Here is a 25,192-nt window from a genome sequence, read left to right on the forward strand (position 1 = left end):
GATTCTTGACGATCGATGCTGTCAAATCATGTTGTCCGAGTCTAGACCGGCTATTATCTACACTATATAACTGCATCTATGTGCCTGAGTTCTCAGTACGAGGTCTGTACAGTACGCCACCCAACTAGCCCCAAAGAAAAAGAAAATTGACTGCCTCTTCTTGCCCCATGCACTCATCACAGCTTGGCCTGTCCACTTTCTATAGATGCCCAGCTCTTCTCATCGAGCTTCTTGTACTGTGTGCCATCCAGCCAGTACAGCTTGTCACCGTCCCAGTCTGTCCGTGGGTCCCATCCCTTCTTGGTCAGAGCTCCTTTGGCTTGCTTGAACGTAACTCCGGTTTCCACCCTGGTGGTAGGTCAGCAAAATACTCCCTACTCTCGATAAATTTGGAATGGTAGCGGGGTGCCTACTTCTGTGTGAGTCGAATTAGCCGAGGGAAAGCATAAGACGGCACTCCCCTCTTCTTCAACTCGGGATAGAGGTTGGCCATGACTTCGGCCTCGGTGGCGGGTGAAGCATCCTCGAGGGTGATACCTGCAGCACCAGCTTGGCCGTCATACCTAGTAAGAGCCACTCGTCAGCATGGAAGCACATTCAGATTGCAGTCATGGCCTGCGCCCAGGAGATTCAATGACATACGCGCTCAATTTCACACCGTATACCACGGCATCGTGAATGGCCGGAAGCCGGCAGATGTGATCTCGAATCTCGCCCGCACTCACGTTCTCGCCCTTCCAGCGGAACGTGTCACCCACGCGGTCCTGGAACCTGACCCAGCCGTCGTGATCCCGAACCACCAGATCTCCGGTGCGTTGGAACAGATCCCCTTTCTCGAAGACATCGCGCAGCAACTTCTTCTCTGTGGCTTCATCGTTGTGGAGGTATTCGGTGAGGAGGCCGCGGCTCTTCACCCGCCCGATCGCCTCTCCTTCTTCGCCGAGTCTGGATTTCACGCAGAAGCCTGTCTTTGGATCCCGGTAGGGCATTTCCGTTTCCGTGTCATATTTGACAATATAGGTATCGTTTTCCATCATACGCTTGATGAAGCCCGAATGTCCAACCTTGCCGGCGGCCCACGCGCCCTCTCCAAAGTTATCAAACTTGGCCACTCCTTCGGTGGATCTATAGAATTCGCGGATCTCAGGCACGCCGAAGCGTTGTCGGAAACGCTCCCAAATCTCGCCCCGCAGGCCATTGCCGTTGGCGACTATACAGGCATGGTTGCGATCGTAGGGGGAAGGGGGTGTCGATAGGAGATACCGACAGAGCTCACCAATGTATAGTATGCGTGTTGCTCGCGAATCATGCACGTCCTTCCAGAATTGCGACGCGGAGAACTTTCGCCGGAGACAGAGCGTACCGGCGTTTCCAACGGAGTAACAGATACCAGTGAAGTAAGCCGTTCCATGGAAGAGGGGAAGGGAGGAGTAAGTCCGCAGAGGGTAGTACTTGGAGCGGTTGTTGATGTCAACCGTCTGGGGGTTAGATGTAATTACCCCCATCATGTTGCGAATAGCGCAAGCTTTGGGCTTGCCCGTGGTGCCTGAGGTGTAGATGAGTGCGCTCAGGTCACTAGGAGATCTCTTAGCAGCAGACAGCCCCGTGGGCGAAAATTGCTGCAGGTCCGCTGATGTGATTAGTTCCGCTGTACCGGAAGAAACCCCTTCGAAGGATGTCAGGTTGAAGGCGAGATGTGGCAAATCCGAACAGACATGTTGCGACAAATCGGGTGTTGAGATAATGAACTTGCTGCCGGAGACACTGAGGCAGTGAGTGAAGGTGTCGTCTGCCCAGTTTAATCAGCTCAGCCCTAACTTCAATCAGACGTGCTCGTCACGTATCCTTACCGCGAAGGTTTGTGTTGATGAGAGCAGCAACAGCCCCGAGTTTTGAGAGTGCGTAGATGGTCACGACCATCTCCGGGGAATTGGTGGTGAAGACGCCCACGAAGTCTCCCGGGCATATACTTCTGGCGTGAAGAAGAGCAGCGAATCGATCAACCACTGTTGCATAAGGTTAGCCGGACTGAAGCACCTCGGGGACAATGGTTGGGTTCACATACAATCCTTCAATTGTGCATATGTCCATGTCTTGTTCTCAAACCAGAGTGCCTCGTCTGCGCCGTGACCTTCTACTTCGACTACTCGCTCGAGCATCTTGTAGATGGTGGCCGTATCGCCCAGTTGCGCAATGCGTTGACCCAAACGATTTGTCCATGATTTGTCTTTGTACAGCGCTGCAACATCACTGGCAATGGAATATTTGGCATTGAGGTATGCACCTGCCGCCACAGAGAGGGCAGATGCAATTGCAAGGGAGGATGTGCTTATCTCCGAGAAGAGCTCCATGCTGACGGTACCTAGTACTTTTCCCCAGCCTTGATCGTCTTTGGGGTGGGGGGGAGAATGTGTATGTGTATGAGAGACTCGGACAGTGACGGCTGCAATTGATGGGTTCAGAAGCTATGTAATAAGGACACGGACCTCAATTGCGTCGGGACAGTCCAGTTATCTAAGAAAAACAGCATCTAGAAGTCAAGATCCGGGGTAGTGAACAATTAAAGGTATCCGAATGGCGAATGGGGCAAGCAGAAAGTTCGGAATCTGGGGTCGGGAGACAAAACAGCTGGGAACTGCCGTAGTCTGGTACGGCTGTAAGTTACCAGAGTGGGTTTATCTAAGCAACCTTTCAGACCGCGGCGGTAATTAACAGTCCAGTCGCATCCATGCAGGCTAAGTTATCAATAACTGGAAGGTAGATAGATGGATCATGCTCTCTGTATGCAATCATGTTGGCCAAATTAATCTGACGGTCTGACTGTAGTGAGAGTATGGTTCTATTCCGCCCAGCAGCGAGGAGGGAGACTCTGCATATGAGCCAGATGGTAGACTTCAATACCATCATCTCGAGCAGTCTGGCAGTTAATCATTAACTGTCCGCTCAGAGTCGGACCGTCGGGGTCGGGGCATGTTGCCAAAGTCGTCCTCTTCTATTCGAATATCCTCAACTGCCATGATGAATCCCGTGCATTATCTCGAAGCACGGGGATTCTGACAAAATAACCTTGAAACCTGACCCGCAACTGACAGGACGCGCGGGGAGAACTCACAGAAAGAAGAAATCCCAATGAGAATGGAAATCCGGAGGCCAAGATTGCGGAGGGGCCGACAACCGACTGAGCCGAGGCCGACGGGACTTACCGTATCTTACCAATATTACCAGTCTTACCACTCCAGTACACTTTCCTCCCCGAGTCTGCAGCAAACCACTCACGCCTCGGCTTGAACTACGTATCGGCCATTTGAACTGCCTCGATGCTCACCCGGCCTTTCCATGGATCACTCGCAGACCTAATTCACATCTGTACGTAAAAGGTTGGCGGAGAAAACCTCATGAGGGGGGCAGAAGTGGATACACTGGATACAGTAGACCCGCTCGATCGGCATTGCAAGCCTGGTCGCTCCCACTCCCTAACCCGATCTCGGCTCGGCTGCTTTGCTGCATCTGGCTTGCCCTGTTGTTGCTGGAGCCGCGGCTGTTTGTCCGGCGGCGGTTTGCCCCAGCTTAATAAAACAATCCCAACTCCTGGGGAAGAATGTCTGAATCAACCTTTCTTTTGTTTCTTTGCCCTGACCTTTGACTTTCTTTCCTATACTCACCGCAACCTCTTCATAGTCGGGCAAAGAATTTCTTCCAACTTTAAGTGGGAAAGAAGAAAGACATAGAACTAGCACAATGTCTTCCCCTCAGCAACGGTTATCTTCGATCGCAAACCAGCTTGCCAGCCCGGCAGCTGCCTCTGCCCGGCAAAAGCTTCTCACCCAGAACCCTGACGATATTGTATGGCACTACAGCAACCTACCGTGATACGTAGTCTAGCCTGGAGCTGACTTGAGATTCTTAGGTGATCACATTTGCCGCCAGAACTCCCCTCACCAAGGCCAGAAAGGGCGGACTCAAAGACACTACGCTTGACAACCTCTTGATCTCGTTGCTCACAGTAAGTTATTTGCGTCTGCTTGCGCCACTTGCCCGTTGGCTGACCGCATCATTCATTAGTCTATTCGCGAAAAATCTAACCTGGACCCGAATCTTGTTGAAGATGTTTGTGTCGGAAATGTCTTGTGTCCCGGTTCCGCCTATGTCGCACGATCTGCAGTATTGGCTGCAGGATTTCCGGTAACCGCAGCTGCTTCTGTTGCCAACCGTTTCTGTTCTTCTGGCTTGCTGGCCATCCAGAATATCGCCAACCAGATCATCGCTGGATCCATTGACGTCGGCATTGCGGTTGGAGCGGAGAGCATGAGTACCAATGCTGACGGAGGCGCGCCTGAGATGTCCTCCCAGGTCACGGCGCACCCCATTGCTTCGCAGAATGCACAGCCCATGGGCCAAACATCCGAGAACGTCGCCGCGCAATTCAACATCTCCCGCGAACAGCACGACCAATTTGCGGCAAAGAGCTACCAGAAAGCCGAGCACGCTCAGAAGTCAGGCTGGTTTGAGGATGAGATTGTCCCCGTCAAGACTCAAATCAAGGACTCTAAGACTGGTGAGGTGAAGGATATCGTCGTCGATCGCGATGATGGTATTCGATACGGCACGACTGCGGAGTCGCTGGGCAAGATCCGCTCGGCCTTTCCCCAATGGAAACCCAGCGCTACCACGGGTGGAAACGCCAGTCAGATAACCGATGGTGCCGCAGGTCTGATTCTTATGAAGCGTTCCCGCGCCCAAGAACTCGGTCAACCCATTCTGGCCAAGTTCTGCGGCGCCACCGTGGCCGGCTTGGAGCCCAGAATCATGGGTATCGGTCCGTCCATCGCTATCCCCAAGATCCTTTCCAAGGTCGGGCTGTCCAAGGAGGAGGTTGATATCTTCGAGATCAACGAGGCCTTCGCATCGATGGTACACGCACATTCAATCCATAAAAGCACGATCAAGGACTAACTCTCCACATAGGGAACGTACTGCGTGCAGAAGCTAGCCTTGGATGAGGCCAAAGTCAACCCTCGAGGTGGTGCTATGTAAGTCGCGTGGTTTCTTTCCGATGCATCAGCTGCTAATCAAATTTAGTGCTTTCGGCCACCCCCTGGGCTGCACTGGAGCTCGCCAAGTTGTCACCGCCCTCTCAGAGCTGCGCCGTCAAAACAAGAGAGTCGCAGTGACCTCGATGTGTGTCGGAACCGTAAGTTCACCCCAAGTAGAGTAGCCGATTACTGCTCAATGCTGACTGAGGTTCTCATTTTAGGGCATGGGAATGGCGGGCATCTTTGTCTCCGAGCATTGAAGCAGAGGTTGAACCTGTAAATAGCTATATTATGATGAATGCATTTAATACATAAGTTCGAGAGGCTCAAGAGTGAAGTCATAATCTGTGTGCCGGTCGGATATGAAAGTTTGGCATTGCGGAGATTGATGTACAAGGCATTTGCGTAAACAACGATAAGTAACTTGCTGCGCCCTCTGGAGCAATGGGTGGTGGGTCAATAACCCCAGATTAAGTATCTTGACTCCATAGCAAAGTACGTAGTCCATACTACCATAGACTTGGAAAGGCCATCAAGAATTGCAATTGGAAGGAAATCAGCAGCTCGAGATCTCTAATTAAATTAGATTGATCACCCATGCATTCATTTTAGTTCCAGTAGGCAAGGACTGGAAAGGGCGCAGGCACCATCACGTGGATTTCCCCCAGCCGTCGTCATCGGCGGGTGCCAAGCCAGGTACGTCCCATGACACCGCTCTTCGTCTCCTCCATTTCGCCTCCTCACCGTGCATCACTTCGCTTCCCATTAAGCTCTTCTGCTCGAAAACTATACAGCATATACTTTATCTTCACTCGCCCACTGCGTTTTCAGTGCCGACATCGCGCTCACTCTGTTAGGTCATAACACGCCACAGTCCCTCAGGTCTTGCAACCATGAAGCTCTTATCTACTGCCGCCGCAGTCCTCCTCAGCGTCGCTCCCTTCGCCGTTACCGCTCGGTCGATCGACTTCTTCAACTCACAGTCTCCGATCAGTACCAATGGAATCCCTGTCAAAGGCGATAATCCCTTAGAATACTGCGCTAATCCTTCTGGCGACGTCCTCGAGATCAAGAAAGTCGACTTGTCCCCTAACCCTCCTCTTCCGTATGTCCTACTGCGATACAGCCGCTTGTCATTCCGTGATATTCATCGCTAATCTTTCGCAGTGGCCATACTCTCACGATCGAGGCCAGTGGTACATTGAAGGAGCCGATTGAGAAGGGTGCTTACGTTCTGCTCGAGGTCAAATATGGTCTGATTACTCTGATCAGGCAGAAGGCCGATCTCTGCGATCAACTTACCAATGTTGACCTCGAATGCCCCTTGGACAAGGGCGATCTGGTCCTGACAAAGCAGGTCGACCTGCCCAGTCAAATCCCTCCGGTACGTCTCACTAACCATGAAGACGCTAACTGCCACGAATCGAAACTGACCCAAGGCATCTATCATTTAGGGCAAATACACGGTCCATGCCGATGTCATGTCTGTGAATGATGAGCGGATTACCTGCCTCGACGCGCGAAACATTGAGTTTAAGAGAGGCTCTCTCTTCTAAATGCCAATAGCATATCTCCGGGTGCTTACCACTCATTCTGATGCACATCAGCTGTGGATTGTGCTAGATGTTCACGAGCTCTTTCACTGACCACGATTGCTCGTTTTGCAAGCTGACAACCGTCCTGTGACCTCCTTATGCTTTTAGTACGGTCATTATGTCCAGTGAATTTGCTTGTTGTTGACCAATGCTCCATTAGCTTGTGTTTTACGCTTCACGATCATTACTACTTGGCCTCCTCGCCTGCGTTCTGTTATTTATGGCGTTCTGGAGCATTTGCTCAGAGGCATAGCACACTGTCATATTCTTTACGACCGTTCACCGTTGGGCTTCCCCTGTCACCATAGTACTAATAACATGTGTATCAAGATTCAGTGAGGAGACTTTGTCTGCTAGTGTATCAAAGATCAAACTGCTAGACACTCTATCCAGAGTTTACAGTGTACATAGAGACTGGTATGTGAAAAGTAATACCATTAGACAGGTTCCGAATATCAGCAACGCTCTTGCAACATTGACAGGTGGAATTCTATGAACAAATATCATGGGTATCTTTCTCCCGCTCTGGGACCATTCGTTCTCCATAACAGTGCGGGAGCGACCAGGTAAAGGAACAACTGATAGTAGGGAAGCGTATGCGCATGCAGCACGGTCGATAGAGCATCCAGTCTTGTATTGATTGTGCCTAGCGGACAATCTCCTGTCCCTCCTTGTCTCTGATCTACTCTCCAAACAGTCGGCGCACCCGCTTCAACACGCTATCCTTCTCGGGATCGTAGGGATGGTCCTTGCTGGGGATCTCGAGGACCGCGGGGAAAGCCTCGGCATATGAATCGACGGCGTGGCGGATGCGTTCCGCAATCTGAGTATATTTGTCAATATCAGAGCATCCAGCGACCGGGCATCGCTATCATCGCGATTGAACGTGTGCGAATAACACACTGTTCTATCACGTACATGTTGGTTGATGAGCAGGACGGCGATATCCTGTCGCTCCTGCGTGAAGCTGTGGAATGCTTTTTCGATCGCAGAGGTCTCCGTCTTCGAGTCTACGACCAGAAAGTTTCGTTGCGCGTCCGGGCCATCTGTGACGTGCTTCAACGGAGGGTCAGTTGCTGGTCGCATGCTGCCAATGTTCTTCGGTTTGGTCACTTCAGGGTAACACGTACACCGATACCCGCGAGGAGAAGTCCAGTTACGGAGCTGCACGTTTTGGGCGTTCAGTCAGTTCGCGAGTGACTTGTAAAGAAAAGTTCGACGAGAGGTAGGGACTTTACTCTTCATCTCCGATGACAGCAAGGAACTGCCGTTCCTATCGGGCCGTTGGAGGTCAGTATGCGGGCTAGCTCAAGCAACAAGAGCGGGGATGCTTTGAAAGGGGGGGGGGGTTACCTTGTAGGAGACGGCCGCGGCCGACATGGTGTTATTGTAAGAAGGAGGATGTGTAAGATGAACTTGTCTGACCGGAATCGTCGGGCGTTGCGAATGATCCAAGTAAGGCCCGCGGAAACAGACGCACAGCTGGCCCCGTAAGGTAAGTTGAGTCTCGATCCCGATAAGTTCAATCCATCGGACGTCGTCATACTAAGTTAAGCCCCGGTCTCTGCTTATCTAAGCGGGACCGGCCGCTAACTAATTAACTCACTTATCCCTCATTGTTGTTGACAGCCGGGAGGAAAACTTGCGGCTTCGACTCAATTAGCTTATCACGAGCTTGGCTCCTCAATAACTTCCGGTCTACAGCTACTCTCTTCTGGACATATGTCTAGCTAGCTTCTCACTTCCATTAACATCCCCATATCTTACCAGCCTTGCCGCCCCCACCATGCCCCGGCTTGTGCGCCGCCGCCCGTTGACAGAGCGCATCGCATCCTACCTGAACCCTCTAGACTTTCTATTGTGGCTGTCCGAGGAGGTCGACACTCATGACTGGGATCAATTCGAGAAAGACTGGGCATTGCCGCTCGGTGTGCTCCTGAACCTGACTTTCCTCATCGCCCGAGCCAACAGTCAAACAACGGGCAGTCAAGCTATAGATGATGTGTTTGGCGACGATGAAAGCACACCTTGGCTGAGTTGGTTGGTACGTGCTATCTTCCCACATGGCTCGAAATCCAGCAGCGCGCTCACCTGTTCATCGATAGGCCTCCTTTTTGGTACACCTCCTTACGACATTTTCCGCCCTCAACGCCTTCTATACCTTTTACCGTAAACGCCTTTATCGTCTCTTCGAAGCCTCGATTGATCGTGCCCCCGCAACACCATCGGCGCACCGAGTGCGAGTCGACTCAACCCCTACAACTGCGTCTCCTTTGCGGTACTTGGCCGATGTAGTGTCTGGATCGGCACAATCGAGAGCGCATCCAGATGCTCAACGCGATGTTTGGGAGCTCGCTGTCTGGGATCCTTTCCCCATCTGCATTCGACTGTTCTGCCTGTTCAGCCCCGGCCATGTTCTAGTCTATTGGTTATTCCTACCGACTCATGTGTCTGATCCCCGTCCCAGCGTTACCATTGTGACCACTCTCTTTCTGGCAGCTCTGCTTTCAGTGCAGATGACATTCCTGTCCTCATCCTACACGCAGCAGGCGAAAGACAACATGCTGGTTCATAAAGAGGTTCTCCGCGAGTATGATACCAAATTTGTGCATCCTCGAACCCAACCTCTGATGAGGGATGTTGGAACTCAATTCTCGGAGTCTGACACCGATATCAAGCACAACAAGGTCGACACATTCACACCAACCTTCGTCATCAACCGAGGATTCAAGACGAGTCCAAACCCTAACTATATCAAACATATCGACCCCGAAGGATTCTCGTCAGGACAGCAATCCGCAGCGGGTACACCTAGTGGTCCCACATATCGTTCAAGTGCCCTCCAGACACCTAGTCATTTGCGCGATGCTTCCCCTGTTGTCCGCAACCCAGTTGCATCGATTCGCCAGCCTCAATTTCGACGAACCCCAACCGCTACTGGCGACGGAGGTAGTCTTGGGGTTTATTCTCACGCTAATTCTCCATTGAGGAAATCGGTCTCGGCGAACCTGGACCGCCGACTGCAAAGTAACGGAGACTTTTTCTACAAAGAGCGTGGTACAAGCGCAGTGAAAAGGCAGTCCAGCCCACTCAAACGGAGCAATGTGCCTGGAGGGGAAAGTCCAGCCACGCCAGGTCCCAGACGGAGCCAACCTGGCGCACGCCGTGAAACAACCCATTTCTTGTTGTAAGCATCCGGTATACGCTCAAACCTCACTTGACCAGGTTGGCAGCAAAAAGTATTTCTTGTACAAACCATATTATCAACTTTCGTCATGGCTCATCCTCCTGACTTTGCATACTCCCAAGCATAAGTACGGCGTTAGTGTGTTCATCTGATTTTATTTGTCCTTCTTTTCTTTTTCCTTGTTTCTGAGAGAAGGTCTTCTCAGAGCGGCGTTGAAGATTTCCAGTCATTTTCGGGAATGGAGTTCCCGATAGCCAGCCACTGTACAATATGCATTTCGATCCTCCGCAATCATGAAGACCGTCTGTCTTAGTTGGCCTTATCGTGTTTTTGTTGATCCGAAATTACTTTTACTTGCCTGTGAAGCGAAGGTTGCATGGCTGTTCCAATGCACTCCACCTGATCACTTGATGGGTGTCTGGGCTATTGAGTTCCGTCGTTTCCTCAATTTTCTTTCCAATGCGACCAGCAGGAAGCATACTGAAACTCGGACCTGCGTGCGGCTTCCATGCCAAATGGTATCAGAAGTCTGAGGTGCGCATTCCGCATTGGTCAACCCCCCCTCCCCTGCCTAGATGTTCACACATTCTTCAATGAGGCGAGCCTTGGCCGTCCAACATTCCACTCATATCATTACGCCTGTTATCCCTTAGTTTTCACTCAGCAGAACGCGTCTAGTATTGGTTTCCCCAGCCCTTTTTCGCATGATGTTCGCCTGGCTCCGTCGAGCCTCGTTTTCGTCCAACACATCGTACTGTACACCTTACCGCACACGAGTCCTCGCACAGCTCCCAAATCAACGATATCGCCATCACATCCATCGCAGAGGGAATGGGTCGGTGGATTGATGCAGCCTGAAGCTGCCGGTGTTTCCTGATTGAGTAGCGGTCAAAGATGGAACACCCCCTCCACCTACCGAACAGCGATAACATGCTGCAACTTCGAAATCCTCGTGGCAAGCGCACCAGACCCTATGACGCAGCAAAACCCCCAGCACAAGCCACAGGGATCCCAGGTCGGCGAACCGAACAATCTACACAGTCCAAGTCCGAGGACCCGAAGACCATGTCGGAAACCGCGGCGCGGAGAACCAAACCCACCAAGCTCCCACTCCCTAAATCCCCCGCCGACAAGACCAAAGAATCTGCTGGAACGCGACTTCCCGTGACCGAAACCAAGGAACAAGAAAGCGATCGCACTATTCGTCCAAAGAGATCTCTGGGGGCCTTGTCACTTGCTGCGCCGAAGCAGGCCGAGAAAGGCGGCGATCAATACTGGCGTAAAGTGCGAGACAGGTTCGAGAGGGAGATACCAGCTCCGCTGCGCAGTAAAGAAAAGCACAAGGAATACTATCAGGAGGCATATCGGAAGATCGTGTCATTGGCTACCTCACCCAGGCAAGAGATTGCTAACTACAAGTTGAGATTCACGGGAGGTATACCCCGGGATGACAAGATACATACACGACCCGTCGGCTTGCGGAAAGATGTTCCAAACCTACACCTTGACAATCGACCTTCCCCAGGAACAAACTTCTGGAAATCTGAGAATACTCAAGCCGTTGGTCAACGAAAACGTCCAAATACCGGAGAACGAGGGCCTAGTTTGCCGACCACTGAGGCCACGCAGCCAACGACATCCGAGAAGACAGATATCACGACCGACTCATCCGACCAGTCATATCCGATTTCACCAATATCAGCACCTGCAAGCTCTGTGACCGACTGGGAGGATCGGTTTGTTGTCAACATGCCGTCAGCGAGAGAGCCTAATCCTTTGCATTTGAATACACAGCAGATTTCAAAGTTCCAGCAGAGCATCGAGAGGGTTCACAAAGAGGGTGGAACAATGCTCGATCCTGAGACGCTTCCAAGCCCCCGTACCACCACTCCTGAGGACAAAATCATGCCTAGCGACCAACGCGAGAAAAAGATGATTGGTTTGGACGGCCAGGAGCCGAGTCCTGATCCACCTTCTTATGAGAGCAAAGATAATGAAGGCCCTGGTGAACCACCTCGGTATTATAGTCCTGATGAGATTGGAAAGCCACGGTTCAGCACGATTTGGGAAGAGTCACCTGGGCAGTCGACCAACACGCCTTTTGCAGCGAACGCCGACGGCTCTTTTTTAGGATGCAAGGAGATCAACGGCCCGAACGACAAGAACCCGGACGAGATTTTGCTTTTTTCAACCACGGACGAGCGCCCCAGAGTCATCGACATTCCAGGCCCCAAATCCAAGATTCCCAGAGAGGGAAGAAGAGCCACGACACATGCCCTCACACCAGCAGCTCAAGAAAAGGCGCTCCCTCAGCAAGACCGAAACCCAACTTCGCAGAATTCGAACCCTACCCAATGCTCGAAGCAGTTGCCCAAGACGATGTGCAAGGACACCAATTGTCGACTGCCCCAAAAGTCAGAAAATCTCTCGAAAGAGAATGTCTCGAAACCTTCCTTGAAAGAGAACCGGGTACCTCAGGGAAACACGACGACAAAGACTCACGAGCAAAAGCCACACCGCAAGTCCGACGATGTATTCATTATCACGCCCACTATCACACGCACTATGGTTACCATTACAGACCTGAGGGCTCATGCTCAAAAGACCCCGGGTACACAGGAACCCACATCTCGAGCCGCAGGAGAGATCATCACAGGTACACGGACAAAGTCTCAGGCAGGCTCATCCACGGCAGGCCTGCGACGAGTGACGCAGAACTCGTGGGAAAGACAGACTGCAACTTGCACACCATCCAAACCGACCTCTCCAAACTCAGTAAGCCCAAAGACAACATCACCGACTCAGATACCCACCATCAAACCTCGGGGCACAGAACCCGAACGCCGAACGTCGGACAAACCAAGGCCTATACGTGGGTTCATCCGTACGTCCGGGGCGTCAAAGGCTACAATAGAAGGCCCGAGCGGTCTTCCGCGAAGTAATCCTCCACAGAGTCACCCACCTTGCCTGGCACCTGGAAGTGGGAACACGCCGCCGATGGTATCACGAGGCGTGTTCGAGCCCTCCCCTGAACTAAAGACATCATTAGTACAAGACAATGCGGCCCAAGTGGCAAGCGCATCAACTGCTCCAGATGTATCGCCTTATATCGGGACTACATCCTCCGGTCCCGAAATCTCCCCCCAGAATTCTATCAGTCGAGACGGATCGGAGGAGAGGCTCTCACCTCGCGAACTCCAGAGCTTCGAAGTGGCCGAACTGGACGGACAGCAAGTCTATGAGACACCTCGAGAAGAAGGGGTATTTCATTTCAACGTCACGGACTTCAATGCTGACATCCTCGGGGACCCAGCGAAGCAATCCGAGAGCGGTACGAAACGGCCCGAAAGCACGGAGGATTCAGCCGACGACCCGCCCCTATGGACTCTTATTAAAGATGCCATCATAGACTCCGCAATACAGCTTCAGCAACTCTACAGCCAAGTGATGGTAAATCGCGATAACAAAGCGATGCTGGTCCGCATTGCCTTCAACAGCATTCTCATGATGATAGAGCATTGCCTCCTCGTGCTCAAGAATTTCCTGGCATTCCTCTCCCTCTACAACTCCACCGGTGCCTGGCCCAGACCGTCCCGAAAGGACCTGGTCCGCTCATTGATCGACCATTGCCAGGCCGCGCTGTACGTTGTTACCCTGGGATTCTGCATGATGATAATCGGTCGCGCAGCGGGCTATGTCGTCCTCGTGAGTACATGGGTCATTTGGTTCGCGAAACCGTTTGCCTGGTTCTTCGGAGCCCTGGGTCGGGCATTGTGTTGATTGGGACGGATGAAAAATTCGGTTCATCCCGGCTTGTACTGTACTATATGCTGCGGCTTTTTCCCTCCCGCGGTCCAGAGGTGTCACAGGTGTGTTTGTATGTGGGGGAGTTATCAGAAGCGCCGGCGATGTGCTTTTTTCTCTCCCTGGGATTGCTTTTTGTTTGCGATTGGCCTATGTGTCTCGAACCGGTTTTTCCTCTTGTAAAGGAAGGGGTGGGCGGGTGCCACGATGGTGGTGGGCTTGTCTCACGGTTTATGGAGGTTCCTCCTGGCGTTCGTTCTGCAGCCATTCATTCTTATGCCCACTCGACGATGCTGTCATTTATTATCATCCTCCGAATATGAACAAACAGACGAATCCTTCATGCTGCATCTTACTGTAGCACTGGAGATGCTACGTAAACGGTACACGGGTCTAGTTTCGGATTGGTAGGTAGGAGGAAATCTGTTGCAGTCTGGGACAGGAACAATGTGCGCCTGCCATCAGGCAGCGCAGCTGAGTGAGTCTGGTAGCCTCCTCGGCTTCCTTCCTTACTTTATTTTAAAGTCAAGTCAGCGGTCCCCCTTCTCGTATCAAACAGCTTACATCCAGGTGGAAACCAGTACTGCGCACAAAGGCTCTACTTTTTCTCGGTCGCCGCGAGACAAGCGCTAGGGTTATTACCGGAATTCAAGCGTAGAACTGTTGTCTTACCGGTCTGTGAAAAATGAGGGAGGGGGCGGGGGGGGGGGGGGGAAATTCGATGTCTACGCGGCGCGGATGAGATACACAGACACAGTGAGTCGAGATAATTGTGTTGATGTTATGTTCCAGTCAATCAGAGAAGGCACAATGCATGAATGGTGGATATCCTCCCTTCTCGTTACTGTCTTCTCTGGACCTCCCACCGGGGCACTCTTCACCCGATACTTCCTTCCTTCCCCAAGAATGCCATGTCAATCGGCCACCATCAACCCCGACCACAAGGTGGGCCGAACTCGGCATCACGACCACCGCCGCTAGATATGAAAAAGAAAAGCACGAAAACTTTTGAACAGCCGAGATCGATCCCTCGTTTGGAAAGGCAATATGGCAGATGAAATGAGATGAGACGCGAAGAACAAAAAAGTGATCGATAGTGGCCAGAACAGTGTATCGTGCGCAGGTCGAAGAGGGTAAATATAAGAAGCAATGAAAAAGAACCATTCTTTAACTTGACTCCGCCTGTATATTTCTTGCCTTATCCCATGTTGAAAAGGATGCGCTTTTGTTTTCCCAAGTTTGGATCCCAACTCCGTTATACCCTACCTTTTGTGTTGAATTTTTGATCGTCGCTGTGCGTAAACAAGAAAGTTGAATTTGCCCGCAGAGTCGTTGTTCTGAACGGCGCTTTTTGAATGCGATGAAGGTGAAAATGACAAAAAGAGAAGACTGGTGTCTTCCAAAAGCTTCGAGCTCTATCGTGGAAAATAGATGAAAAGGAATAAACGTTGAGGTTCCATGCTCGATGTGGGTGTTGTTGTGCAAAACGCAAAAAAAATGCCATGCGAGGGGTATATGTTAAATATTAAGAGATAATTGTGAGTGAGAAGATAAGATGTCATGTTGAAGTATCATAAGAATCGCTCAGAGAAGAAATCGTTGAGAGGTCTTCAGTTCATGCCGCCGTTAAACGTTTCGTTGAGTTGCTTGTTGTGGCCCGAGTATTCCTGACTCGGGGCCGCGGGAAAAAGTCGTTGAGAATAGATAGATGTTGAATTAGGTGTAGTTGTAGTCATCATGTGTTGAAATTAGTATGTAGTCGTGAGACGGGTTGAAGAGGATGCATGCATGAGGATGCATAGCACGATCGTAGACTAAGCGTGTGAGCCCGTCGCTAGGCCTGTTGAAAGCGGCATTGAAAGAGGGAGATCAGAGTATTCTAGTTCTTGACTGGAAGCTCTGTTGTGGTTCCATTTACAACGGTGCCGTTGGTGGCTTCGACTCCGTTCGCGACGCCGTTTTGATGAACCTTGGTTTCACCATCCTCGACCGCAATCTCGGTATCGAGATCCTTCACGGTCAGATCCTTGAATAGGTCGAAGAGGCTGCTGGTGTTGTGGAAATCATTGTTCACTGTATTTTACAGATCAGTACTAGCCACCATATGATGGATGTATGCAGTGCACTCACCGATGTTAACAAGAGACCAGTCATCGACAACGCTCTGGATCAACTTTCTGCTGGGGCTGAAAGCATCGTGACATTTGGCCCAATCTTCACCAAGACGGTATGCCTCATCCTTCCAGGCCAAGAAACTGACCGTCTCCACAATGGTAGGCTGGACAATCTCTCGTCCCGCAAAAATACCCCAGGTTAAAGCATTGGGGCTGTCGTTAGTGTTGGTCCGCAGGTTCCCATTCTTAGAGACAGCGTGGTATGTGAGGTAACCGTTCTTCTCGATGCGGGCAATCAAGTCATCAAGCAGATAGGAAGGAATCAAGAGTTCCAGGTATGCCTTCTGATAGACATAACCGTTCTTGGGACCCCATCCATATACCGGGTGTGAGGATTTCACACCATTAACGGCCGGCTGAGAGTTGATGGTGAAGATACCCTTCTTGTTTAGCTCGACAAGGTCATCCTTGATAGCGTTGGCTTCGGCGGTAATCGGGCTGTCACTCCAAGGCAGTCGCGCTAACTTGCCTTCCAGGAAGTCGACAAAGATATGGGTGATGTCCCTGATAGACTTAGGTTGTCCCCACAGCTTGATGTTTTGCTCGTTTGTACCTTTGAGACCAATACCATAGCTGTCAAGCTCGCCGAAGGCAGGCGACCGGGAATCAGTCCAGCGTCCGTTAGGGAACTCATCCCAAGTCTGCGTGCGAGCGATGTAGGAAGAATTGCGGTTCCGCCAGAAGATGGGACGAACGTCTTCCCCTCTGCGATTGAGACCAAGCGACGGCCGCCAAGGCAGGGCTCTCTGAAGCGGTGTCTCTTCGGACGGTAGAAGGTTGAGATCTTCGAGAACCAATTGTGTTGATTGAGCAAGGTTCATTGTGTAACTTGGCAGCGATTGTCAGATCCTGTCAGAAAATACGTAGGTAAAAAGGTTTGACTCACAAGTGCAGGTGGTTGAGACCGCTCTCGAGGAGCCTTCTACACATGTCCGCGACCAGGCGCTTACCGATGTTTCTCACAGCGGCATCGTCGTTCTTCACAGGCTCCAGGGCCTCCAGCCACTCAGGCGGAATCCGCGTTTTCGTCCACTCCGATCGTCTGATGAATGCAGCATACGTCTGGATGGGCATAATACCGGGGATAATGGGCACCGCAACGCCCTTGTTGCGGCATTTCTTTACCCAGTCAATGAAGTTGTCCGTGTCGTAGAACATCTGAGTAATCACGAAAGAGGCTCCTGCATCGACTTTCTCTTTGAGGTGATCAATCAGAAGATCAACGTCCGGGTTGTCATCCGCACCCTCGGGGTAACCTCCGACACCGATATCAAAGTGATTGCCGTATTTCTCCCTAATGTGCTTCACCAGGTCCTTCGCATAGCGGAATCCGCCGTCGGTGGCTTCCCAATTTTCCTTTTCACGAGGGGGGTCTCCACGAAGAGCCAGGATGTTAGTGCAGCCAGCCTTGTAAGCGGCCTGGAGCGCAGCATCCACCTTCTCGACGGGCATATCGGTACATGTCAGGTGCATACAAGTTTCCAAGCCATACACCGACTGGGCAACATTGACCATTTCGCAAGTCAAATCAGACAGGCGGCCGCCAGCTCCCCAGGTGATGTCGATGAAGGAGGGACCTAAGGCGTGCATGCGATCCATTCTGTCGTAAAGGTTCTGGACACCCTGGGCTGTTTTGGGTGGGAAGAACTCGAATGAGATTCCTGGTCTCCCAGCAGCCTCATTCTGGGAAAGCTTCTCTTTGATATGCATGGTGTAGGGTCAACTATGGGGGGAAAGGTCTTCAGTCAGAAGAATTGCTGCGGCACAGAGGCGATTCAGAAGACCATCCTGAACAGCCGCGGACAACAGAGAGGGAGAATGATTCTCGGATTAATCGACTTACACAGCAAAATCAAGGTCTATTCCAAGTATTCCACACAGTTGGAAATATAGCAAGGTACAGGGTGACTTCTCTAAAAGTCCGTCCGAGAGATGGTAGTTACGTTGGCTCTCTGGTTCCACCGGGGATGCCAGACCACGTATAACGGAGACGGAGGAGGCGGGCTACACAAGCAAAGAGGGCCTAACAAATCCCCGTGCAATGCAAAAAGAATATAGAGCAGCAAGTGAGAAGGGAAGGGGAGTAGGAATAGTGAAAAAGGGAGGAAAGAGAGAGCGAGAGAGAGAGAGAGAGAGAGAGAGAGGAGGGGAAGAAGGGAAAGAAAGAAAGTCCGGACTAGTAAATCAGCCAGCGGAAAGCAAGCCAACAGAGCGACGGAGGACGGAGAAGGTGGGGTGGTGCGCCGGGGGGATATTAGATAATATCTCTATTAACACTAAGAAGGGTCCGGACTTCGGAGCTGGCCTGCCCAAGGCACGTGCTCTCGGTCTCCGGTGCCCACTAAACCACTAAACGGAGAGCCACCGATTCGGAGCCTTTTTTTTTTTTCTCCTCAATCATCCATCATGGGTTTATACCCACCGAAAGAAAGAATGAGAGAAAAAGAGTACCGAGTATTCAGTCTAATAAGCAAGGAGGCCTAACTCCGTCATACTCCTTAGGGAAGAGAGATGCAGATCCCTAGGATTCCCTATGTCACCGGATTCAACGCATCATCAAAAATACTTTCTACTCAGGCAGTCGGTTTGTCTTCTGATAACCCCAGGCATGGACCGTGTATTTATCTGTCTATGGATATTTACAGTTTTGTTGAGAAATTTGATCATTTAATGCCGATAAGAAAATCCCCGGGGTCATGAGCAACTACAGTAAGGCCGAGAGGCTCAAAGGCGGTGAATTCCTTGCAGAAAGCGGTCACCTTAGCCGACCGGCAGTAACACACTGCATATTATGTTACTACATAGTAACTAACTAACTAGTTACCAACGGTGACGGACTTGTCACCCTAGCTCATCACAATTTAAATCATGCTCCTGGTCTGACATTACTGTGACTCTTCCAGAATACCTTCCATGACTGGATGCAAAGTACTTGTTTCTACTATCGGTCCTCACTGCCATATTCAATAATGCTCATTTTGTTCTCTCACTCGGCTCTCTCAGCTCTCCGGCTCAGATAAGAACTGAGTACAAAGTGCGTCTACGTTTTTGCCTCCTGGCATTCTGGAAATAGCTGTTTTCACTGATCTGTGAACTACGCGACTCAAAACGAGACAATATCGCACATCTTTCTGTTTGATGAAATTATTTCCAGCGTGTGCTAAGCGTCCATTAGGAAAATTGACTGTGGCTCTGCAACGGCTTCTCCGGCTACCCTATCCATGACTTGGACCCACTCCGGACTCATCGCGTATGATCCCAGCAAAGGGAGATACGGTTTAGAGCTGGAGAGATCGCCGGACAAGAACTAAAAAAATTGATACCCGGCTTCCAGCTTCTCTGTCACAACGGTTAAAGTACTGAATACAAGTACTCTGTTCATGCAATCACTACCGGCTCCACCAGAGGTTCCTAAGAATGGCGTCCACTGCGGATGGACTAGATACTTGGGAGAATACAGTTATCTGTGGGTAAAGGCAACTTATGGACACAAGAGCAGCAGACGTCAACACCAGGTGGCTCTGGTGGTATTGAGAGGGCTCGCAAGCATACGCTCGAGGCATTCGGTTCTCATATTATAAGATGAAGAGATGTGGGAGCGAAATTTCGAACACATATCTAGGCCAATTGGCCGGTCATGTCAACATTTATTGTCAAAACAAACCTCGGAGACGACTGGCTTCTAATTACGCAACAGCAAATCTGGCATCGGCTTCTCGGGCCCCCCAATCGGTACAATCTCGAGCAACGAATCTGAAGCATGGCAAAGCTTAAGGGCTTTCGTGTCAATGAACGTCTCAGTCTCAAACTGGTAACTCTATCTAACCGCCGTGCTGCAGCCTCACCACAAAACCAGATTGTTATTTGTTCAGTAATGCCGTTTCGATCACGAGTTAGATACGAGAAGTTCGGTCTTTTTTCCCGTCATTGCAGTTACAAGCAACGCCTTCATCGCCCGACTTCTTGTGTAAATGATTAGCTATGATGGCCGAACTTTTATCGTCATGGCCTTGACGCCGGATACCCTTCCTTTGGTCATAGTCCCGTTCGTGGCTGTGCCATCCAGCATAAAACAGATTCTCTCGTGGCATTGACCACTACGCACGTCACTTAAGCCATCACTGTCATATACGCCTTCCTCAGTGGCAAGCAGCCCAGCCTTTATCAACTACACTGCCGCCTAGAAGGCTTTATGTCGGACAGATACCATCGGGGTTCCTGTCTACTGACGCTGCAGCAGTTCGCAAAAGCCAGCAACATGGACACTACAGCATATACCCAGACTCAGATCCTAGGCGCCTCTCAAAACATGCTGAGGCTCACCCTACAGAAAAGAAAAATGAAAACACCCGCAACAATAGCAGCATCGACACAAGTGACTCTAACAATCCTAGTACATACAATCCTAGCGACCCTGACAGCGTCAGAATTTTGGTAACACTACTACCACCAGTGTTATTAGCAGCAGCAGCAGCAGCAGCAGAAACAGTAATAATCAGGGTCACAATATTCATAGCCTCGGCTCCTTTAAGGCAATCAAGACCCAGGTTGGTGGGACTCTTGCCCCCACCTGGTTTGCTCTTATTGCAGAAATTAACCTCGATCTCCAGTGATGGTGTCGAACCCATCCGTGCATGTTGATCTGGATTAGAGCCCCTTGGATAAGTGAAACAGCCAGAAATTGTACGGCCGCCGCTATCTCAGCTCGAGCTGCATCCCACACGTGCATCTTCTCTTCCCATTCTATCAAATTCGTACGCTTCCGTCTACTCAGTATTATGATCTTCTCCACCACGAATGGTGCGCCAGCTTCTCTACCTAAAAGCTGTGTCTCATTTTGTGCCTTTCTTTTATATCTGGGCCATCTTATAATCGCTGCAGTCCATGCATGTTCCGATACTGATTGTTTGGGTCGTGGCTATTCTAGATCAGCCAAGTCATTCCGATCTGTCATGACACTCGTAATGAGAATTATGAAATCGTGATTCTGTGCCTGACTGCTCCAGCTCGGTCGACATATTCGACGAGTCATTGCTTATTTTAGATTTTGGTTCGTGTCAGTATCCCACCGAACCGTATCACTAATGCAGGCAACTTTGTTCACGCAATGAGACGGCAATTAAAATCTATGGGAAGGATCCTTTCCATACTGTGTCTTTTTCCGTTGCTGCGCCTTCCTGTTCAATCTTGACACTCTCTCCCGAGTCACATTGTATCCATTTTCCGGACCTACAGTTCCGTTGAATATATGTCTGTATCGGAAATGGATCAATAGATTGAGCACTTAACCTCTGGCTCTAATAGAAACTCCATTGAACATCATCATGCTATGCACTTCAATCCTTGGCCAGATGCGTGTCATGTAAGACTGTGACCACATCGAACCAACAGACCTAGCTATAGCATTACCGTTCAGTGACAGCGGCTGCCGATGAAGTCTGCTGTCGTTTGTTTCCCGTCTTGTTACAGACTGCTATCTTGTCATCTCAGAGAAGAGGCTCTCATGACCCCTGTCTAAGTCCCCTCATTTTGGTCACAACAGAGTCCTGCAGTGCGCTTGCGGTCATACGGAGAAATCCCCCTCTCAGCCACAGTTACTCAATTACTACCATGAAGTGTGTCAAAGCTGCCGTCGAGAGCCATCATCAGCCCGACTTTGTACTCGGCCGACATGTTTTAGACTACTCCGCAAATCAGTTTCTTGGTTTCGAAATGTAACACCCTATACTCCCGAACTAACTACCTACTCCGTGCTGCTTCCGAGAATCGCACCAGCGCTGGTATCTTGTTCCTCGGAATGTGTGACTGCTGTAGCCACTCCGTCACCCCATTATCAATCTAGACTATCTTTTCAACTTTATTTGCCAGCATCCAGAATGAATGGTTCACTATGCACCATGCAGGAGGCTCTCCTCCTCCTAGCCCATCTTTCTGTACTACTTCCCGATATGAGCGAGCTTCCCTCCTTCTATCACTGTTTTCATCTCAATGACACAATCTAGCCAGAAGTTGAGATGTGTCTCGGAATACTAGCCTACCTAGGAGTCTATCACTGAAGTCCGGGCGATACGCACTGATCCTCGAACAGGCATCTTGGCAATTGATGTCCAGTCAGTCGATCCATGTTGTGCAGACAGACAGAAAGGCCTAGTGACACTGAGCATATGAGGACTTGCTCCACTCGAAACCCGCCACTAGATTCAGACTATGGCCCTTTCTTGGGACTCCGAGAAACCGGTAGCGGTGAATGCATGAGTGATTACAATTCCCTAGAAGTCTACTCCGTTTTCCTGTCCGTTTTCCAATTTACTGGGGAGATTATCTAACCCAGCTTCAAGTCTCCAGGTTTAATCAAGAAGAGAACATCTTCTCGGTGCGGCTTACCTTTCCGCCACCTCCTATCGGGCCCTGCCTTTGCCGGTTATTCGGCAAGCGCGCTCCTCGGTCAGAAGAGAGCTTGAAAAATAACATGCATCACCAGCTAAGCCAAATACTCTTACTGATAAAGCCCGCTCAAAAGTGATATATAAGCTTACGCTCATGCGAGTTAGACCGGGTCAACCCCCTTCTAGGCCCCAGTGAGCCTGCAGTGCTAATGCATATGATACGTACTGTCGAGACTCCACCGGTCCCGACCATGTGCCTATGAGACATACCCGACACCTGCACGCTGGGTGATCAGGTTTATATTTGAGAGCTCATCTTGACGAGCTGATAAGCAAAGCTTTCGCATGCAACCTTCCCATTACACAGGAGCGGTAATGCAGCAGCAAAGTCTGCTAAATAGTTTCCCGCCTCCCCACCGATGGCGTTATACTATTGTGCACATCGCATAACCGCAGAACAAGCGCTGCGCAATTCCAACTGGAGGTGCATTCATTATTGATAAGCATTGGTCACACCGCATGTTGAATTGTTGCGTTAAACCCCCAATGCGGAAGTTCTGGTCCTGGGCTCGGGAACGCGACGGGGTTGCTACCGATTATGACCGGCAAGGGCTTCTTGATTGCCACTGCGCCTTGTCACTCTATGGTAGGTGATCTCAGATCTGAACCCGATGCTCCGACCGCTCATTTAGCTGTAGATAACCTGACAGTAGCAGCCAGGACATGATGAAGAAAGGTTAGGCTCTCGCTTGGAGGGCACAGAACTTCTGTCTCTGGCAAAGAATCACTTCCGCACAAGATGAACTAAGTATGGGACAATATTTGTCAATGCTTAGTATCATGAAGAATAGTATGGGCGACCTGCTACCGTTCGGCTGAGTATGGGATGGACAACACGAGCTCCTCTACTGTGCAGTAGTAAGACTGCAATGAGTAGGTAGTCCAATCCTTCCTACCTAATGGAGGGAAGAAAAAGCTCCCATAGGCCTATTGATCCAGCTGGGAGACATAGCTGGGTTCATTTTATTATTCTGAGCTCCGTGGCTATTTTGATTTTGAACGTTGAGTCAATTCGGATCACGTTTCATATCCATAGTAGGTGGTTCTGAGTCCCGACAAGCGGTCTGGAAGGCGCTTTCCTCCAGCTACATGAGATGATAGTGCTAAACATCCAAGAAGAGCCTAGAATAGACGACTTGAGCCGCGATGATCGGAGCGAGGCCTTTAGGGCTAACGGTCGCCGAGGCTTTGAGCCTCGAATCCCCACCCACTTTTATATAGTAGAAGGACTGGTCGGATTTGCCTGACTTGTCGAGCAAAAACAGTTCACAACCCCAACACCTGCTGACTGTGAATCCACAGAACTTGGATTGCCCTCACAGTATACCAATCTACGATATTTTAGGTATCGGAAGTTAGTACAGAACTGAGGTACCCGTTAGTGTAGTCGTTTGAGTTCTGGTCTAGAAGTGGAACCCGTACATATTACATGTCATTATGATTTGACAGTTGTCCCAAGTCCCAACGCCACAAATTAGGCAGGCAGCCAACGACTTCGAAGCAAGGGGTTAAGGGAAGGGGAAGACAGTAAATTCGAAGATGAGCCGATGTCAAAAATCTCCGACCCTCACTTGTACCGAGCGTTTGCAATCGCTATGGTACCGTTTGGGAAACACTTTGGATACATCATCCGCACCCCCGCCCTTAACCCCGGAACTCAATACACAGCTAGGCCAGACTATAAGAAGTTGATAACACGCCATTCAGGCTCGCGATCGAACCTTGGAAACTTTTTGCCCCCGCTCCCAATTGAGTTTTCCTTGCTCCTGGGTCGCACGAAAATTCGTATCAATCCTGGAACCAGACCTTCATCGATGGCCAAGACGCTCGATTGATGGGCTGACATTGTACTGTGTATGTATGTGTATCCCTTTTTGTTGCCGCACAATCCTGGTCCAATCGACAACTTAAGAGTTCCCAAGATCGCAAAGTAGACTTAACGCCTACGGAGTATGATGAGGGGCTTTTCAATTCGTCATAAAATCTCCTCACTGACAAGGATCGGAGCCTCGGTACCGAGTAAAACCAGATAACTAAAGGGGCAGCCAATCCTTGCCCGGTTCCTGAGACTCCCGCCGCTGAGTCTCCTTGCAGGGTTTGAGCCTATATTCTGACTACCACCCTACGTAGAAGATATCTAGTCATTTGATTAGCTCATATACGAAGAGCATGGGAACAAGGCATTGTCTCGAAGTACTCACATTTCTTGTTTTTCTCTTCTCAAGTCAGCAAGCAAGGGACAATGAAATTGTTCGTTGTAGCATGAATGATCGATTTTTATACGACATATATCGCTATGTACGGCGCACTCATGATTAGAACCGCCCCGTCTCATTATTTCCCCCCACTTTGGTGACGATACCGCGTGAGAAATGGGTTCTTTCCTGCTCTCAGGTCATTGCTTTTCTCTCCGTGAATTCCATGATCGACTGTTTCCAACGTTCGGCTCGTAGCAGTCGCCTGCAGTGGCTGATGGCTGAGCTTCTTGACACGGGCCCACTACTTCGAATTTTGATCTGTAGACATCGATCAAAACACCAATAGGTTTTTAGGACATACCTGCTTGACACTGTAACTGATGCTTGAGCCGAGGCTTTGCATACCAGCAATGGCCCCAGGTGTGTCACCAATACAAGTTGCGTCTCTTCTCTCTCGGTCATCCCGGGATGTCCGTTGAGCAACGGTTACAGCATTATGAGCTACCACGTCTACACGGTGGCTGTCTAGCGATTGTGCAGTACCCAGAGATCTAGCTTGCCGAAGACGGAAGACGATGTTATCCACTCGAAATAGCCAGCGAATTGATAGAAGATATTTTAGGAAGTCAAATCCTTGATGAACGAAGCTCACCATCGCGTAAGATTGTGAGATGATGTTCGGAGGCTTCGTACAGTCGCGATTGGCCAGCCGATTAGAAATCTCATCTTGTCGCAATGATGGAGTGGTGCGTGGA

The 25,192-nt window shown here is 50.4% G+C and overlaps 8 protein-coding genes across 8 annotated transcripts; 4 read left to right on the top strand and 4 right to left on the bottom strand.

Moving 5' to 3' along the window:
• Positions 1-41: 41 nt before the first annotated feature.
• On the bottom strand, positions 42-2,593 carry BO72DRAFT_412862 (putative bifunctional fatty acid transporter/acyl-CoA synthetase (FAT1)). Its single transcript, XM_040942489.1, has 5 exons — positions 2,066-2,593; positions 1,851-2,006; positions 643-1,789; positions 414-563; positions 42-348 (listed from the first exon to the last, which is right to left on the bottom strand). Exons 1-5 carry the CDS (start codon positions 2,349-2,351, stop codon positions 177-179), a joined length of 1,911 nt encoding a protein of 636 aa, XP_040797358.1. The 5' UTR covers positions 2,352-2,593; the 3' UTR covers positions 42-176.
• A 1,000-nt stretch (positions 2,594-3,593) lies between these two features.
• Positions 3,594-5,355, top strand: BO72DRAFT_451883 (putative peroxisomal 3-ketoacyl-coA thiolase (Kat1)). Its single transcript, XM_040945601.1, has 6 exons — positions 3,594-3,843; positions 3,908-4,003; positions 4,063-4,911; positions 4,966-5,030; positions 5,080-5,191; positions 5,255-5,355. The coding sequence occupies exons 1-6, from the start codon at positions 3,739-3,741 to the stop codon at positions 5,291-5,293; spliced, it is 1,266 nt and encodes a 421-aa protein (XP_040797359.1). The 5' UTR covers positions 3,594-3,738; the 3' UTR covers positions 5,294-5,355.
• A 571-nt stretch (positions 5,356-5,926) lies between these two features.
• Positions 5,927-6,589, top strand: BO72DRAFT_387390 (ML domain-containing protein; the record flags this gene model as incomplete). Its single annotated transcript, XM_040941672.1, has 3 exons — positions 5,927-6,138; positions 6,201-6,417; positions 6,488-6,589. 3 exons carry the CDS (start codon positions 5,927-5,929, stop codon positions 6,587-6,589), a joined length of 531 nt encoding a protein of 176 aa, XP_040797360.1.
• A 376-nt stretch (positions 6,590-6,965) lies between these two features.
• On the bottom strand, positions 6,966-8,138 carry BO72DRAFT_451885 (H(+)-transporting V1 sector ATPase subunit F). Its single transcript, XM_040945602.1, has 5 exons — positions 7,982-8,138; positions 7,867-7,901; positions 7,759-7,792; positions 7,547-7,684; positions 6,966-7,451 (listed from the first exon to the last, which is right to left on the bottom strand). The coding sequence occupies exons 1-5, from the start codon at positions 8,006-8,008 to the stop codon at positions 7,311-7,313; spliced, it is 375 nt and encodes a 124-aa protein (XP_040797361.1). The 5' UTR covers positions 8,009-8,138; the 3' UTR covers positions 6,966-7,310.
• A 276-nt stretch (positions 8,139-8,414) lies between these two features.
• BO72DRAFT_500162 (Nur1/Mug154 family protein) lies at positions 8,415-9,819 on the top strand (the record flags this gene model as incomplete). Its single annotated transcript, XM_040948882.1, has 2 exons — positions 8,415-8,672; positions 8,734-9,819. 2 exons carry the CDS (start codon positions 8,415-8,417, stop codon positions 9,817-9,819), a joined length of 1,344 nt encoding a protein of 447 aa, XP_040797362.1.
• A 719-nt stretch (positions 9,820-10,538) lies between these two features.
• Positions 10,539-13,786, top strand: BO72DRAFT_451887 (putative NTP binding protein). The gene has a single exon (XM_040945603.1). The coding sequence runs from the start codon at positions 10,710-10,712 to the stop codon at positions 13,593-13,595; it is 2,886 nt and encodes a 961-aa protein (XP_040797363.1). The 5' UTR covers positions 10,539-10,709; the 3' UTR covers positions 13,596-13,786.
• A 1,354-nt stretch (positions 13,787-15,140) lies between these two features.
• Positions 15,141-17,728, bottom strand: BO72DRAFT_246332 (methylenetetrahydrofolate reductase (NAD(P)H) MET13). Its single transcript, XM_040939974.1, has 4 exons — positions 17,637-17,728; positions 16,680-17,516; positions 15,750-16,621; positions 15,141-15,692 (listed from the first exon to the last, which is right to left on the bottom strand). Exons 2-4 carry the CDS (start codon positions 17,501-17,503, stop codon positions 15,499-15,501), a joined length of 1,890 nt encoding a protein of 629 aa, XP_040797364.1. The 5' UTR covers positions 17,504-17,516; positions 17,637-17,728; the 3' UTR covers positions 15,141-15,498.
• A 6,836-nt stretch (positions 17,729-24,564) lies between these two features.
• BO72DRAFT_246372 (uncharacterized protein) lies at positions 24,565-25,029 on the bottom strand. The gene has a single exon (XM_040939975.1). The coding sequence runs from the start codon at positions 24,897-24,899 to the stop codon at positions 24,630-24,632; it is 270 nt and encodes an 89-aa protein (XP_040797365.1). The 5' UTR covers positions 24,900-25,029; the 3' UTR covers positions 24,565-24,629.
• Between the last annotated feature and the right edge of the window lie 163 nt (positions 25,030-25,192).

The sequence above is a fragment of the Aspergillus fijiensis genome (assembly GCF_003184825.1).
Source record: "Aspergillus fijiensis CBS 313.89 unplaced genomic scaffold BO72scaffold_61, whole genome shotgun sequence".
Taxonomy (NCBI): Eukaryota; Fungi; Ascomycota; class Eurotiomycetes; order Eurotiales; family Aspergillaceae; genus Aspergillus; species Aspergillus fijiensis.

Excerpts from the sequence above, each read along its gene's own strand:
- BO72DRAFT_412862 (XM_040942489.1), bottom strand. The coding sequence starts at position 2,351 with ATGGAGCTCTTCTCGGAGATAAGCACATCCTCCCTTGCAATTGCATCT. Across the intron at positions 1,790-1,850 it reads CATCAACACAAACCTTCGCG|ACGACACCTTCACTCACTGC; the intron begins GTAAGGATACGT and ends TAAACTGGGCAG. Across the intron at positions 564-642 it reads TACGGTGTGAAATTGAGCGC|GTATGACGGCCAAGCTGGTG; the intron begins GTATGTCATTGA and ends GGCTCTTACTAG.
- BO72DRAFT_451883 (XM_040945601.1), top strand. The coding sequence starts at position 3,739 with ATGTCTTCCCCTCAGCAACGGTTATCTTCGATCGCAAACCAGCTTGCC. Across the intron at positions 5,031-5,079 it reads AACCCTCGAGGTGGTGCTAT|TGCTTTCGGCCACCCCCTGG; the intron begins GTAAGTCGCGTG and ends AATCAAATTTAG. Across the intron at positions 5,192-5,254 it reads CCTCGATGTGTGTCGGAACC|GGCATGGGAATGGCGGGCAT; the intron begins GTAAGTTCACCC and ends TTCTCATTTTAG.
- BO72DRAFT_451885 (XM_040945602.1), bottom strand. The coding sequence starts at position 8,008 with ATGTCGGCCGCGGCCGTCTCCTACAAG. Across the intron at positions 7,685-7,758 it reads TTCTCCTCGCGGGTATCGGT|CACGTCACAGATGGCCCGGA; the intron begins GTACGTGTTACC and ends CCTCCGTTGAAG. Across the intron at positions 7,452-7,546 it reads TCCTGCTCATCAACCAACAT|ATTGCGGAACGCATCCGCCA; the intron begins GTACGTGATAGA and ends AAATATACTCAG.
- BO72DRAFT_451887 (XM_040945603.1), top strand. The coding sequence starts at position 10,710 with ATGGAACACCCCCTCCACCTACCGAACAGCGATAACATGCTGCAACTT.
- BO72DRAFT_246332 (XM_040939974.1), bottom strand. The coding sequence starts at position 17,503 with ATGCATATCAAAGAGAAGCTTTCCCAGAATGAGGCTGCTGGGAGACCA. Across the intron at positions 16,622-16,679 it reads GGTCTCAACCACCTGCACTT|TTACACAATGAACCTTGCTC; the intron begins GTGAGTCAAACC and ends ATCGCTGCCAAG. Across the intron at positions 15,693-15,749 it reads CTGGTCTCTTGTTAACATCG|TGAACAATGATTTCCACAAC; the intron begins GTGAGTGCACTG and ends TGTAAAATACAG.
- BO72DRAFT_246372 (XM_040939975.1), bottom strand. The coding sequence starts at position 24,899 with ATGACCGAGAGAGAAGAGACGCAACTTGTATTGGTGACACACCTGGGG.